The sequence below is a fragment of the Limulus polyphemus genome, unplaced genomic scaffold, assembly GCF_000517525.1.
Source record: "Limulus polyphemus unplaced genomic scaffold, Limulus_polyphemus-2.1.2 Scaffold1507, whole genome shotgun sequence".
In the NCBI taxonomy this organism is placed as follows: Eukaryota; Metazoa; Arthropoda; class Merostomata; order Xiphosura; family Limulidae; genus Limulus; species Limulus polyphemus.
In genome coordinates, this window is record NW_013667117.1 from 70,767 (window position 1) to 85,142 (window position 14,376).

Consider the following 14,376-nt stretch of genomic DNA (forward strand, 5'->3'; position numbering starts at 1 on the left):
TGTAATCTCTTGTGTGTCTAGTAGTTGCTTGATCCATTTTTTCTACAAGCTTTTTTTTGGAAAAGTGAACCCGTCTATAATCTCTTGTGTGTCTAGTAGTTGCTTGATCCATTTTTTCTACAAGTTTTTTTTTGGAAAAGTGAACCAGTCTATAATCTCTTGTGTGTCTAGTAGTTTCATATGAATAACAAAGTCTCTATAATACATTTAATGTTTTAATAAAATCATTTTATTAAATATTTATAAGCTTTTTTTCTCTCTCTCTTACAAGCAAAAGTATTAAAAAAATTAAGTGCCTGAAAAATATCTAAATTTTTTTACAAGTTAAATTTTTCAGGACAGAAAAATAAATTTTGTGCAATGATGTCCAACTACATTTATCACTGGCTTAATGTTTGTTTTTTCTTGTTGAATGCAATTTCATTAATAAAATATAAAACCCTAAAAATGCAGTTCTAGCCTAAAGCAAACCTTGATATTATTTATTAATTAAAAACGTTACATTTCAGTATGCATATAAAAATAAAAAAGGGTTTTATTCTGTGTTGTAAGAAACACTAGAGTTGGTTAAAAATCTATATCTAATCTTTCTGATATTGTCACAGGTTATTTTAAGAGAGCTAACATATACTATTACATACTTATAACTTTTGCCTACTTGAAGCTAAGACAAACTAATATTGTCATTTTGAATACTTAAAGTGCAAATTGCTCTAATTTCTTTCTTCCAAAATTATAAACTTACTTTATGACTTCTCATATAATAAAATTCAGACAACTGAGGATGAAAAAATGTTACTTTATGCGTAGGCATCAAAAAAATTTTTAATGCATGGAAATGACTAATTTACTACGACAGTCACCCAAAATTAACAATAACTAGCTTACACTTTAATAGGAAATTTTAAAGCTTTGTGATATTTCAATCCCAAGCTTTAAAGTGTCATAGATAATTTGCTGTCTGAATTTCAATCTTTTTACATTTCTGAGTTGAAAAATTGGAATGTTCCAAGTACATTACTATGATTGTAATTAATATATGTTTCTAATTAACAGCTAGGTTTACATATATCCAAAACATTTTCTATCTAGCCATTAACATAAATACAATTTCTTTTGTTCTCAAATATTACAACTATTTCTGCTGAATAAAATAAAATAAAAACATCTGATCACACAAAAGCAGACTTATGAAAATCAAGTTTTGAAACTAAGTTTAGTTGACCACTCTACGATACATTATACTACCAACAAACAAAATGTTATAAAGAACTATCTACCACTCATTTTCCTTTCCAAGCTTCCGTTTGTTATACTTAGAACTCTTCCCTTCTTTTGGAGTACGACTAAAACGTTCTCTTAATTTCTTCTTGATACTAGAGGGAGTCTTAAAAATTTTAGAAGCATTACTGAATGGAGCTGGAGAGATGGATGATGCCAACTGCTGTTTGCTCAATCGGGTTTTTCCAGGGGTAGGTGGTCCAGGTTTAGAATAAGTTGGCTGTAGTGGTGCACCCCTTCCCTAATAAAAAAAACAAAAAACACATTAGTATTCGTGGATCAGCGAGTTTGACCTTACATTTCTGTACAACAATAAAAGCGTGATGAACAGCATTGTCATTCATCTTTTAAAAACATCCTTCACCTATTTTACAGGGCATCACAATGATAATGATTTTTAACAAATGTTTATACTACCTCTATGTAGAAAGAACATGATGGTATCTCCACAGATCAAATTATAGCTTGTATCATCCAGTGATAAAATGAAAAGCTGATATGATAAAAATACTCGTAAGATGAGATTTCATCGTGATGACAGATACGGCTGGACGTTCCCATGCCGCCAGAGATGAATATCTCCAACATTATTTAGTTGTTTGCAAGACGTTGCAGATACTTTTGGGTTACATAATATTAATAAGAAAATAATGATTTTTTTCTATAATATATATATATACTTACACACACACACACACTTTTTTTAAACAAACTATCCAATTGTGCAGGGTGGCTTGCACATACGAATCCTTTTCGTGTAAAATTCCAGATCTGCAAACTTGCACATATAACACATTAATATTTCAACTTTTGTTCAAAATTAACCCCTTCCCTGTCAGTTTTTGGGAAATAAGCTTAAAAAAAAAGCATTTTTTATTGCTTACTAAGAGCACATTGTAATATAGGATACCGTGAATAGATTCAGGCAAATAAGAAGTAGTATGACAATAAATGATTTTTCCAAATTAACGTGGGCAAATATTTTTTATAACATGGAGGACACCCATGTTATCTTGGGCAAATCACGGAAGGGTTTAACACTAATTTAGAGGGCAGTCTAGTAATGAAGAGTAATTAAAGCTTCAGAGTATGATACTACAGAAAACACTTTTCAAATGAAGACTTTACAAGTTGATGGTATGCAGTAAAATGTTACATTTGTATTAACATATATTTTGATCTAACCTATTGTTAGATATAATGAATTAGATAATTATCACCAGATATAGTAACTGATCAAGACTATGTTACAAATATAACACTTATTAGTATGACTAAGCAGCATAGTTTGCATGTGTATATAAATACAGATAATTTTTATTAACTTTCTCAAACTTTATGATCTTTTTTTAAACTCTGCGACTTTTACAGGTTCATGCCCGTACTGTTTACACATTTTATTAATTTCTTTATTGTGGTTGGGGGAAAATAATTCAGTCTGTCATATTCGCAAACCATATAAACATGCAAAGTAATTTAAATTTGATGATGAGGAACCCACATTCTTAATTACCCATTCAAGCCATCTCCAAACTTTTATGCAGAGAATAAAGATTATGTACTTTGTGATAGAAGAAAATTGTATTTGGTGCAAACAATATATAAACCATTCCCCAACTAATGTTTTTCAGTTTATCACATGGGCTTCATTATTACTATTCAGGCATTATCTTGATAGTTTCATAATTTTCCTGTTACATTTTTACTGAAACACATTCCAAAAACCATACAAAATCTTTATATGAGCTTAGTTATAGTCTTACTTTTTAAGTTCAGTGCTCACCTTACATTATATGTTTTTAATAATTCCTTTTGAAAGCTTTGGTAACAAGTAATTCAGTTTAAAATGTTAATTTTTTCCCCTCAATGGCAAAGACAAACAAATATACATGCTAGGAAAAAAAAATCCCCATTTTTTTAATTTCTCTTTTACCTTAATATACATATATTATTTTGTTTTCAATTTTATGTTCTCCCACACATATATAGCTTGGTGGCTAGCGGTGCTTGCTAAACAATTAGTACCCTACACCTCAAACTAAACAAAGTTGGTGGCAGATACTGGCAGTCAATTCTAGCTATATACATGTGGGCTTGATCATTTTTGACTGACCCTGTAACCATGAAATTATAAATACTGTAACCCTGAATGTATTAGGTGTATCTTCACAAAGTATGCCAGTCTTTTATGAAACATTACAAGTCTGTTGTGCACAAAAAATCAATTTGTCTGTGAATTTACGAAGCCTTTAGTGAGTCAGTCTGAGATAAAGGTGATTGTTATGATGATAATAAAAATAATCCTTTTAATCTCACAGTTGATATTTCACTTTCATAATCTCCAGAACCTCCTAAATGAATATCATGTTGTTTTTTTCAGTAAAACTGTATATTTTATCTCTTATCTTCCTAACTGAACACTAACTATAGTGATATCAACAATGCAGAGTAAAATGAAAAGTTGGGAAATACAAATAAAACTTGTTTAGAATAAATAATGCAACAAGTAATTACACTTATTTATTCTTATTATCTATGCTACAGCCTTTTTCTATCTGGTTTCATTTAGTTTTATTGCTTTACAGCTTTACTTAGACCATCTCAGGGAACTTTCAATTATTTATCACTGGGGAACAACTTTGTGTAAACAAACAATTGAGTTACAATCACGCTGTGCTATGGGCATGTAGTTGCCTTAATACAGAATATTGAGTATAACAAGAAATATATCTTTTTTTTCATTTAAGTTAACAAATTTATAATAAGTTCCAAATTTTTACATTTTAGTTAATTTTATAACAAAAACTAAACATAAAAAAGCAGCATTTACTACTTATGGGCTTTTGTAATTGTCAAGGGTAAGGCATGCTTAACCTACTTTTTTGTGACAAAGTTGGTTGTCCCCAAAAATTATTCATGTTTATTCCAAGTATGCATTTTAGACATAAACGAAATATATCACACACTAAAACAGAATGTCTCTATAATTTAATTAGCTTTTTCATTAAAAATATCTCAGTAAAGCAGGTAGATTAGAAGTTCTTAATTTTTATTCTGAATTGTCAGAATATATAGTATGTGTTTGTAATTTATTTAGACACTCAAGAAATCATGTAATGGTAGAAAGATGGACAATTAGAAGTGCCTCATGTCACGTAGACAAATCAAGATATACAATTAGAAGTGCCTCATGTTACACAGACAAATTAAGATATACAATTAGAAGGGCCTCATGTTACACAGACAAATCAAGATGGACAATTAGAAGTGCCTCATGTTACACAGACAAATCAAGATGGACAATTAGAAGGGCCTCATGTTACACAGACAAATCAAGATGGACAATTAGAAGGGCCTCATGTTACACAGACAAATCAAGATATACAATTAGAAGGACCTCATGTCACACAGACAAATCTAACATGGACAATTAGAAGGGTCTCATGTTATGCAGACAAATCTAACATGGACAATTAGAAGTGAGAAATCAAGATTGAGAATTTATTTAAATATCAATATTGCATTTTCTGACAATTAACTTAAAAATTGGAATTTTTAACCTGAAAAGCACATGGGGCAACCAGCTGGGTCAAGCCTCATGGGTTCAGATGTAATCATTTTGAACTACTGACAAGAGACTGGAAACCAGTCTTAATAAAGCCTGTGGATGTACTAATTTAATAATAAAAATAAAATTTAAAAGAAAAAATATCTATTATAAGTATATATTTTTTTACCTCTTCTTGCTCTGACATTTGGTCAATGCTTCAATTTCAAACTTAGACTTGCTGGCAAATAATTATTGAAAACTTCTAAATATATCTGTGAGTGTCTATATATATATATATATATTTAAGTAGCAGAACATTATCTAATAATAATAATAAAATAAAGTTTAAAAGAAGAAATATCTACTGTAAGTATATTTTCTTTACCTATACTGTTCAGTTGATTTAGAGTAGATGCCAAACAGTATACTTTCAGGCATTTTTTTAAATTAAAATATTTCAAACCTACACAAATAATTACTTCCAAGTATATCTGTGGGTGTAATTAACTACACTACCAGTTAATCTTCATGTCAGAACTAACGACCTCAAACAGAACGCAATGACAGCTAACCTAAGTATATTTTTATATCTCTCTCAACTTATTTTACTCTACCTTAAATGATCCAATGGAAGATTCTGACTCAGTGGAATCTGTACGTTTACGTTTATTTCCAGTTGGGGAAGTGTGAACCTTGTCTGCTGTTAGGTTTGAAATAGCCAAAGTCATTCTACGATCAGACATAAGTTTATTAGTTCGTTCTCTTAATATAAATGGCTCTTCAATGACAGGGCCTGCCTTTAAAGCATCATCGGGAAAGTTTCTGATGTCATGCATTTGTGTCTCCACAGGATACGATGTTTTCAGATGTGGCAGGCACAGTGTGTTTCGTCGCTGAAGTTCAGTGAGACGCCGCCAGTTCCCTCCATCTACCTTGCATCTTCCAGCTTTTAGGTCTATCAGGTTGGTGTTGTCCATGAACTGTCCTTCTTCATCTTCACAGGGAAATTCATTACCTGTTCTTGCTAAAAGGATCACATAAACTGATATTTAAAAAGCAAGATAATTGTTTAAATTCAAATAAAACTTTTAAGGCTTCAACACTAGAGTTCCTAATTGTTATTGCAAACTGTCTAATATTTGTATAGGATCAATTCCAATAACAGTAAGACTTGTGTTTCAGATTTTTTTGCTATTAATAAAGCTTCATAGTCAGTATTTTTTATTGATGGGTACATTTCAAAACTAGAAAATTAATGTCACCTCAAACAGGAAATGGAATTTTTAACCTGACAAGCATTTTATGTGCACATGGGCAACCAGGCAGGTCAGAGACCCCTTGGATTCAGATGTAATCATTCTTAATTTTGAATACTGTCTAGAGGAAAGGCAACCAGCCAACAGCACCTGCCACAATAAGAGATTTTTGAATGAAATATTAGAATTTACTTTCATTATTTCCACAGCTGTGGAACATTTTCAAAACCTGACATGCTAACCACTATGCCATACCTGGTCCATCCTCAAAGAGGAACTTTTCATTGGTTATTCATATGAAAATAACCAACTGAAAACTGACAACATATGACTTACAACCATTTCCATGGAAGTATCTCTATCCAAAAACATAAACCTATGAAGCAGGTCAGGTCATTTGGAAATTTTAACTTTTGTAGATCACGGGCAATAACTACCTTTTTTTCCAACATACACACACACATAGTGTATACAATGCTACACATTAGTAATTAAGCTGTAATCTCAGGTGTACAAAGAATCACTTGAAACCATAAAGAAGCTAAGAAAAATTAAAGAGAGACACCTGTTACAAGAAGCAGCCCAACTCTTTCTAAACAAAGAATAGCCAGCTCCCCAGGAGAACTCCCCGCAACACATGGAACATGAAACAGAGAAAACATAAATGGAAATGAAGAACCTACAAGACTCTGCCAAGCTTCAATCATTGCCCAGCTCCAGCAAGCAGAATTTTATATGTTTGTCAAATCAGTCATAGAAGAAGCACAAAAAAAAATTCAAACACAGCCCAACCAGGATTCTTCACAGCACAGGAACAGGAGAAAACAAAAAGTAACATATACACTATGCCTATAAGGGTACTGACGATAGAATCTCTTCTAAAAAATTAAAAGCAGTTGCTAGATATTTTAATCATAAGCCTGGAGTAGTTAATAAGGAACTGCATCAACACAGAAGGACATTAACATCATAAGATTTATCAATTATCTAATATGATATGGACTGTACATGATCCACATGGTGACATGCAAGTACAATACATGGAAGAAAAGAGGCAAGAGAGACTGATGCACCAAGAAAAGGTAAAACAAGCCAAAAGAAGTATATGAGATACATTAGACAACGTAATAAAACATCATGGTGACAAAACTCTAATTGAGACCTATTACTGTACTGGAAGAACACCAAGAGCTCCTAAGTGACCATGATACATGTTGGAAGCAACTTGACAAAGCAGTCACACAAAAAGAAACAAGTATAATTTACCCACTTAAAAATGACAACTACTGGAAAATGATGTTACCAAGCTGAAACGAAGATGACAAACAAAAATTAACCACACTACATGAAGGCTCAAAGTACATATAAATATTACTCAAAGAAAATACAATTAAATCTTAAATATTCTTAGCAAAATTTTCCTTGATAATGAATAAAACAAGATAGAGAAAATGAGAGCCTTCACCATTTGGAGACTAACTAATATGGGTAAATCACTCTTAATCTAGGCACTAACAGACTTGTAAGAACCCATTCAGATAACCAGACACGAGACCAGAGCCTGTTTCACTTTCAGAATTGTGTAAATGTGACCTGTATTTTAGGCCAGAAACCAATTCAAAGAAGTTAAATGGGAAACTGACGTCAAACACTGAATTATTGAAGTATGTGCTGACATACCAGAGTAAAAAATGTCATTGCCAGGACCAAGCCATCAGACGAGTGGAAGCATGGTTTCTGGAGAGAATTTTGCCATAACCCGTATTTTATAGCTGAAAACTTCCTGCTCAAGCAGGAGGTAACACAGCTCTATAGGGGAATTCAGGCTAGAGGCTTTAAGGAGACCACTTCTAACGAGAACCTAAATAATTTTCTGTCCTCCCCTTAAAAATGATTTGTAAATATTTTGTGCATTATACGCTCTCATTCACATATATTTTCAGTTTGCTGTTTGATTTGATTTTTCTTGATCTTAAATTCTGGTCTGTATTTAATTTTGTCTTCAGTTCTACACTCACACAACATATGTGCATTTTCAGTTTGCTGTTTGATTTGATTTTTCTTGATCTTAAATTCTGGTCTGTATTTAATTTTGTCTTCAGTTCTACACTCACACAACATATGTGCATTTTCAGTTTGCTATTTGATTTCATTTTCATTATCATAAATTCTGTTTGTTTTTTTTTCAGTTGTATTTAATTTGTTTTGTTGAATTTTGTCCTATTTCATTTACTGACTGACTGGTTTTCTTTTCATATTTATGTTATTTTAGCTCCAACTGTATCAAGTTCCCTCAGAACAGTATTGTTTTAATTTGTTTGTTTTTTTACTTTAAATTCAGTTCTTATTCTGAGTTTACTTAATAAATGAAAATACTCTATATTTTAATTTGGCAGTATGTTCATTTGTACTAATTTTACTTATCTTTGTATATATTTAATTTAATGTTGAACTTAATTTCCTATTATGTCCAGTTTTAATCTAGATTCTGTATGCAATTTTATTTCATTTTATTTCCTTTAATTGTACTTTTTGTTTGGTTTATTCTTGGCTAGCTGTTGAGGCCTTTATATACAATAATGTTTCCTTTGTTTGTGTTTAAATATCATGACACCATACATATGGTCTAATAAAAAGTAAAGACTTTTAATTTGGCCATTAATGAATAATTTTAAAGTTTGAGTATAGAAAGGCCCTGGAAAAGTTTTCATTGAAAGAATCACTATATTAAATCCTTTCACAACTATGCAGGTAAAATTTCTGTGTAGAAATTCCTAAATTTATTCTATTGGTGTCATTATACATAGGATATAGAAAGTAATTCATGTGAGCTAAGCCTCTAGCTCACAAAAGTTATGTACCACAGCTGTGAAGACTTATACTTGCTCGAGACTGTTTCTGTATCATTTATTCCCTGGGGTTGGGGTCATACTCAAGCTGAGGTGTAGTACAAAATCTAGCACAGGTTATTATGAGCTGGGGATTTATCTTCCTGGAATATGTATAAATGGTAAATATCCAGTCATTAATGTAGGCAGGGGTTAAGCTGTTACTCATACATATTCTAAATTTACTATCACGTAATGCGTAAGTACACACACTCACTTAAAGAACTTTTTTTATGTGTAGTCATCATGAGAAGTACAGTAGCATAAACTGGTATTGAGTACCAGGACTTATTTGAGCTGCTTTTGATTTATTTTATTAATTCTGTGTAACAATATATGTACGTTTTAGAACCATTTATTCATTGACACTCAAATTGTAATTTTTTCAAAAACAGGTCCACTTCATTTGCCTGAGTACCTATACTTTTTTTTTGTGGAGAATTTCACCTCTGAAGACAAGTATCCTTCGATGTTTTTATGAATGGTACATTTTGTTTTTATGTTAAGCAGAGGGAGGTGGACATAGAAATGGAGAAAGGGCTTTGTAGTACAAGTGAAAAGACAAACATAAAAACAACAGAAATTACCCAAAGAAAGTCAAGATAACATGTTTCATTATCATTGTTGTAAGCCTACATTATTTTTTTATAACACTGAATGTTTATATTGTACTCGTTAATATTACATGCATGTGCATTACTGTCACAGGGGTAGGATTTGGTAGCACACCAGCATGCTTAACTAATTTATGGTTACTTTTTGTACAACATTAAAAATAGTATGTAACAACTAACTACACTAATATGAATGGATTAACGAGATTCCCACTGTTCCTATCTACTATCTAGCGAAACCACAGCCAAGGGAACAGGCTTGGAAAAATCAGCGGGCACTCGAACAGAAAATTCACAGTACATTTTCCAAATCACCAAGCCAGTTACAGTGTTAGTAAATGCTAATAAATGAAAAAGCTTGGTACAATGGTATCAGTTTTTGTACAATAAAGTTTTAAGAAAAAATAAATAATTTTTAAAAAGTTACAACATACACATTACTGTTTGACTTGGTTATAGGATTTTCAAGTTTGGCTCCAAAATTTCAAATTGAATTAGCTAAAGAATTTCAAAAGCCACTTTAAACTCGGATGCAGATAATTTAGGATTGTGGAATATCACACAAAACACTTACATACTGACTTAACAGCATGGTATTATTGTTATTTTTGCCCTAGTCTTTGTTTTATGTAGACATTTCTCAAGCTCCAATATCCAAGAGTTGTTGTATAAAACGTATTCAAAAGACGACTAGTAGTCAAAGAAAAACCCCCAGCACAATTTTCTTTGTGTTACTATGTGTGGCCAATAGATTTTTGTGTTCATTATATATATTTGTGTTAAAATTTTCCTATTTCGTTCATTTTTTAATTTATTCTCTGACGAAAACATTTTCTGAATCTGTTGTATAGTGCAGTTTCCTATAATTTAACAGTAGGACATCAGTGTACTGGAATACAAAACCAACACAAGAGAAAAATGTCATTTTTCAAAGTTATATAACATTTTTTATTGTGCATCACTTTGTATAAATACATGAAATATAAAGTGAATGTGAAAGAAGACAGTTCATTAAAATTTTTCTCTGTATCTGAAAATTGATAATTCTATCACAGAAGATGTTTTTATACATTTAGGTTTTACATATACAATAACAAAAACATTAGATGCCTGGAAAGATGATAGTATTTTAAGGAGCAGTACTGAATACAATATATGAAAAGGATTTTGAATAAATAAATCATTATGCCAAGTGACAACCATAGCCTATGTAAAGTCATGGTGGAGAAAAATGTATCAGAATTATATTTCATATTGCTTGGCATTCTTTAAGTAGTGAAAAACTGATCACTTTTGGGGATGGGTATGTAGTAACCCTTTCTGATGCAAAATATTTATAAACACAAATCATAGATATTTGTTCAGATTGAGGATTTACAATCTCAAAGACATGAATATCCCTTGTACTTAATCGCATTGAAAAACAAAGGAATATGGATCAACTTCCGGCACCAGGACCATCCAGAAAGAGTGGCAACAACTCATACCCTAGTCAAGGTAAGCAAAATCTTGTAACAGGTGAGAATCCACAAACACAAAGGTCAGTGCGGGTATGTCTTTTTATGTAATAGCATGATTACCCATTTCATTCTCCAGTATCTTGAGGTATGCAATGGTTGGATTGATATATTATGGAAAATGTCACTTTTTCATACAGAGATCCTTCTTGATTATCATGCATACTGTTGCCTGGGCTGTGTGGATATCTTTTATAAAGTTGCTCCATGTAGCCCCATGGATTTCTTTGTGATTGGAATTGTGAAATAATGGGAAACTGCAGTTCTTAAACACAAGATGGATTATGGATAGCTGCAGGAAAGAGGAGTGTGATCTGAACATGAAAGCCTCAGAACAGAGCCTTTTACAGGGCTATTGTCAATATGCATGATTTTCAAGCAGCAGGATTGGACAGGGCAAGGTTCCAAAATTGTTTTTATATATAACTTAATCTCTGTAGAATGCAATACAAGTTTCAGTAAAAAGAACTGTAATAAAAATTAATCTAAAATACCATCATTATTACACAACTGTAATCTTTATTTTATATTATGTGTTTAAGATAATTATATCAATATATGTTAAATTATAATACTTTTCCTCAGTAATACATTGTTGAAAATTTGTAAAATGAAAAACATACTAAGCTTACCTAAGAGGCTCAGGGAGTTCAAAGGATTCAGACTGTTGGAGGTCATGTTGAAACTGCAATGTACAGATTCGAGGTTATTAAAACACCCAGACAGGTTATCTTCAGCATAGCTTACAGTCGGATTGAACCTGAAATTTAAACAAGTTGATAAATTAGAATTGTTTTCTTGATGTGTGATTAATGTTTGTTATTATCTCTATTTATCATTTTGAAATAATGTAATGTGACTAACATCCTACATTCCTTCAATTGAAGATTTGCAATTGTACTGAAAATACAGCATGTTTAGCTAAATCTGATGACAATGTGTTTGTCATTGCCCTGTACATACAGTAATTTTGAAGAATATCTAATAAAGTGAGCTGATAAAATGAATCTAATTTCAAACATTATTATTTTCCAGTTACTACAACACTTGAAATGGTTGATAGTAAAAGTAAAAAGTAACAAGGCAAATTTCTAGTTTGGTTTCATTTTCTCTTTAGGGGTGTTAGCTTTTGGCAACTGTGTTATCAACTGCTCACTTTTAATGTTTGCGGAAATCATTCAGTTTTATTTTATTTTATTCTATACTAATTCAATTTTCTTTAGCAATATTTCAGAGGTAGCAATTTTATATGGCCTATTTGTCATGATGGTTGTCAGATATTTTATATAGCTGTCAAAAGTTTTGTACAACCTGGAATATTTGTTTATGATGTAGCATTATCTCACAACTATTGGTTGAGTTACATCCTTATGAAGGAAGTTTATTTTCTCTTGAATATTCAACACTAAACTATATATTCCTCTTTTGTTAATTTTAGAAAACTTGAAATTTTTCTACATGTTTGGTTTCTATGAAAACAGTCAAAATATCACCATCTTACTGATATAGTTTTTGTAATAAATATACAAAATGATTGGTCAGTGTGAGTGTATATCAACTGTGCTATGTGCCAGTGTGTGATACAATAAGTGTGATTAGGTAATTCTGTTTGAAATATTTTGGATTTCATAAAATATTCTTCTATGCATGCTAGTTGGCCTAATATCTTGAGTTATAATATTTTGTTTTTAAGAAATAAAAGCTATCTTTAGTTTAATATGATATTGTTGGATTTGCCCCTAAAACTTCAATTGTTTCACTATCTCACAAAATCTTAAGATTTGTTAGCATAATCTTGTTTCTCAAGAATTGAAATGCCTTTAGCATAATATACAGCTTTGTAATAAGAAGGTTGTGTTTATCTCTGAAATTTTTTAAAGCTTGAAATTCACATTTATAGATTATATAACGAATTCAAAATCACTTCAGTAATTTTACTGTCATGAAATCAAACTGTTCATTTTCAGGAAAGACTTGATCAGATAAGAGCTGTTGTGACAATAAATGAAATGCAGTAACACAATTTTCTATTTTTAACTGTCCTTTTAATAGCAGTTTTTTTTTTTCATGGTCTGTTAGTATGTGACCTGAAAAATTATACACTACTTTATCTGGACATTATTTTCTACTAACTTGGTCAAGTGTTTCAATACAACTTTTACAATGAACAAAATAAAAAGGAAATATTTGGAGCTAAAATATGATTAGCTTCTTAAAAGTTCTTTGTAAAAGAATTAAAAAATTTTTGAGCATCTTTTTATAATTTGGTTTATTTGTTTTAGTGCAAAACTATAAAAGTGTTACATGTACTCTCTCCACCTCTGGGAATCAAACCCTTAATTTCAGCAATGTAAGTCTATAAATCTACCACTGACCGCCGGAGGATTCAGAAGTTTCAAAGGAATAACTTCGTAAATTACACAATTTCTTAGAAGCATTTGTGATATTTTAATGACTTTTTCCTCACCCTTGTTTTTGTCAGTGGCCATTAACTGTAAGGAAAAAGTGTTATAACAGATCATCCAGATCAAAACCTCTAGAGACAGAAGATCTCAACAAGACAAATCAAAGCTACAAATAACATACTTCTAAATTAATACTTGTAGTCACTATAACTTCCAAGAAAAATATTAAGATAAAGAAGCTGTTTTATCTACTTTATTAGCTAGTTAACTGAAGTCCAGTATTACTTGTATAATTTAAAAAAACTTCAGCTTATTTTTAATGTTTGAAAGGTTCCATCCTCCGACATCCAAGGTTCTAGATACTCTTACTGGGTATGATGAACATTTTTATAAAATATTAGAAACATGTCTATACTGTAACTTGAAAGCAGTAGTTAACTACTGCCAGATAACAAAGATACTATTTAATACATTATCAAAAAAGATTCATTTATTAAAAGCTAAAACAACAACTTTCTACAAATTCCAACTAACCTGGAAATAGTAATTGAAGGAACTTGGCTGACTGTCTGAGTACTTGCTGACTTTAAAGGCCTTTTCTCTTCTGGAAAAATGGAAAACTTGTACACAAGTAGGCAATATCTAGTCATTTACAGATAGATTATGGAATGTGAAATTTTACTTTTGGTAAATATTACTGGCTGCTGCAAAACAGTTAAAATGTTGAATGAAATATCTACTGAGATTCTCTATATTATGCTAATGTTTATACTCATAAAAGTAGTACTAAGAGTATCATATACTAAGTAAATACACAAGATATTCTACTGTTCATTTTGATGAATTAGAACTAAAAGAGTACACG

General features: G+C 31.1%; 2 protein-coding genes across 3 annotated transcripts in view; one reads left to right on the forward strand and one right to left on the reverse strand.

Moving 5' to 3' along the window:
* LOC106463866 (transcriptional regulator prz1-like) overlaps nt 1-11,138 on the forward strand; it is a 41,391-nt gene extending 30,253 nt beyond the window's left edge. The window contains exons 3-5 of one of the 2 annotated variants that reach the window (XM_022391498.1): nt 5,682-5,793; nt 9,371-9,434; nt 10,464-11,138. The gene's annotated coding sequence lies outside the window, so the exon portion shown is untranslated. Of the gene's footprint in view, nt 1-5,681; nt 5,794-9,370; nt 9,435-10,463 lie in introns of those variants that run through there. The other variant, XM_022391497.1, reaches the window with a different exon arrangement.
* Nucleotides 467-14,376, reverse strand: part of LOC106463867 (golgin subfamily B member 1-like) — a 50,898-nt gene continuing 36,988 nt past the window's right edge. Inside the window, exons 7-10 of the mRNA XM_022391493.1 lie at nt 14,046-14,115; nt 11,739-11,866; nt 5,446-5,855; nt 467-1,522 (exon numbers count right to left, since the gene is read on the reverse strand). Coding sequence (XP_022247201.1) covers nt 1,277-1,522; nt 5,446-5,855; nt 11,739-11,866; nt 14,046-14,115 — 854 coding nt within the window. The 3' untranslated portion in view covers nt 467-1,276. The remainder of the gene's footprint in view (nt 1,523-5,445; nt 5,856-11,738; nt 11,867-14,045; nt 14,116-14,376) is intronic.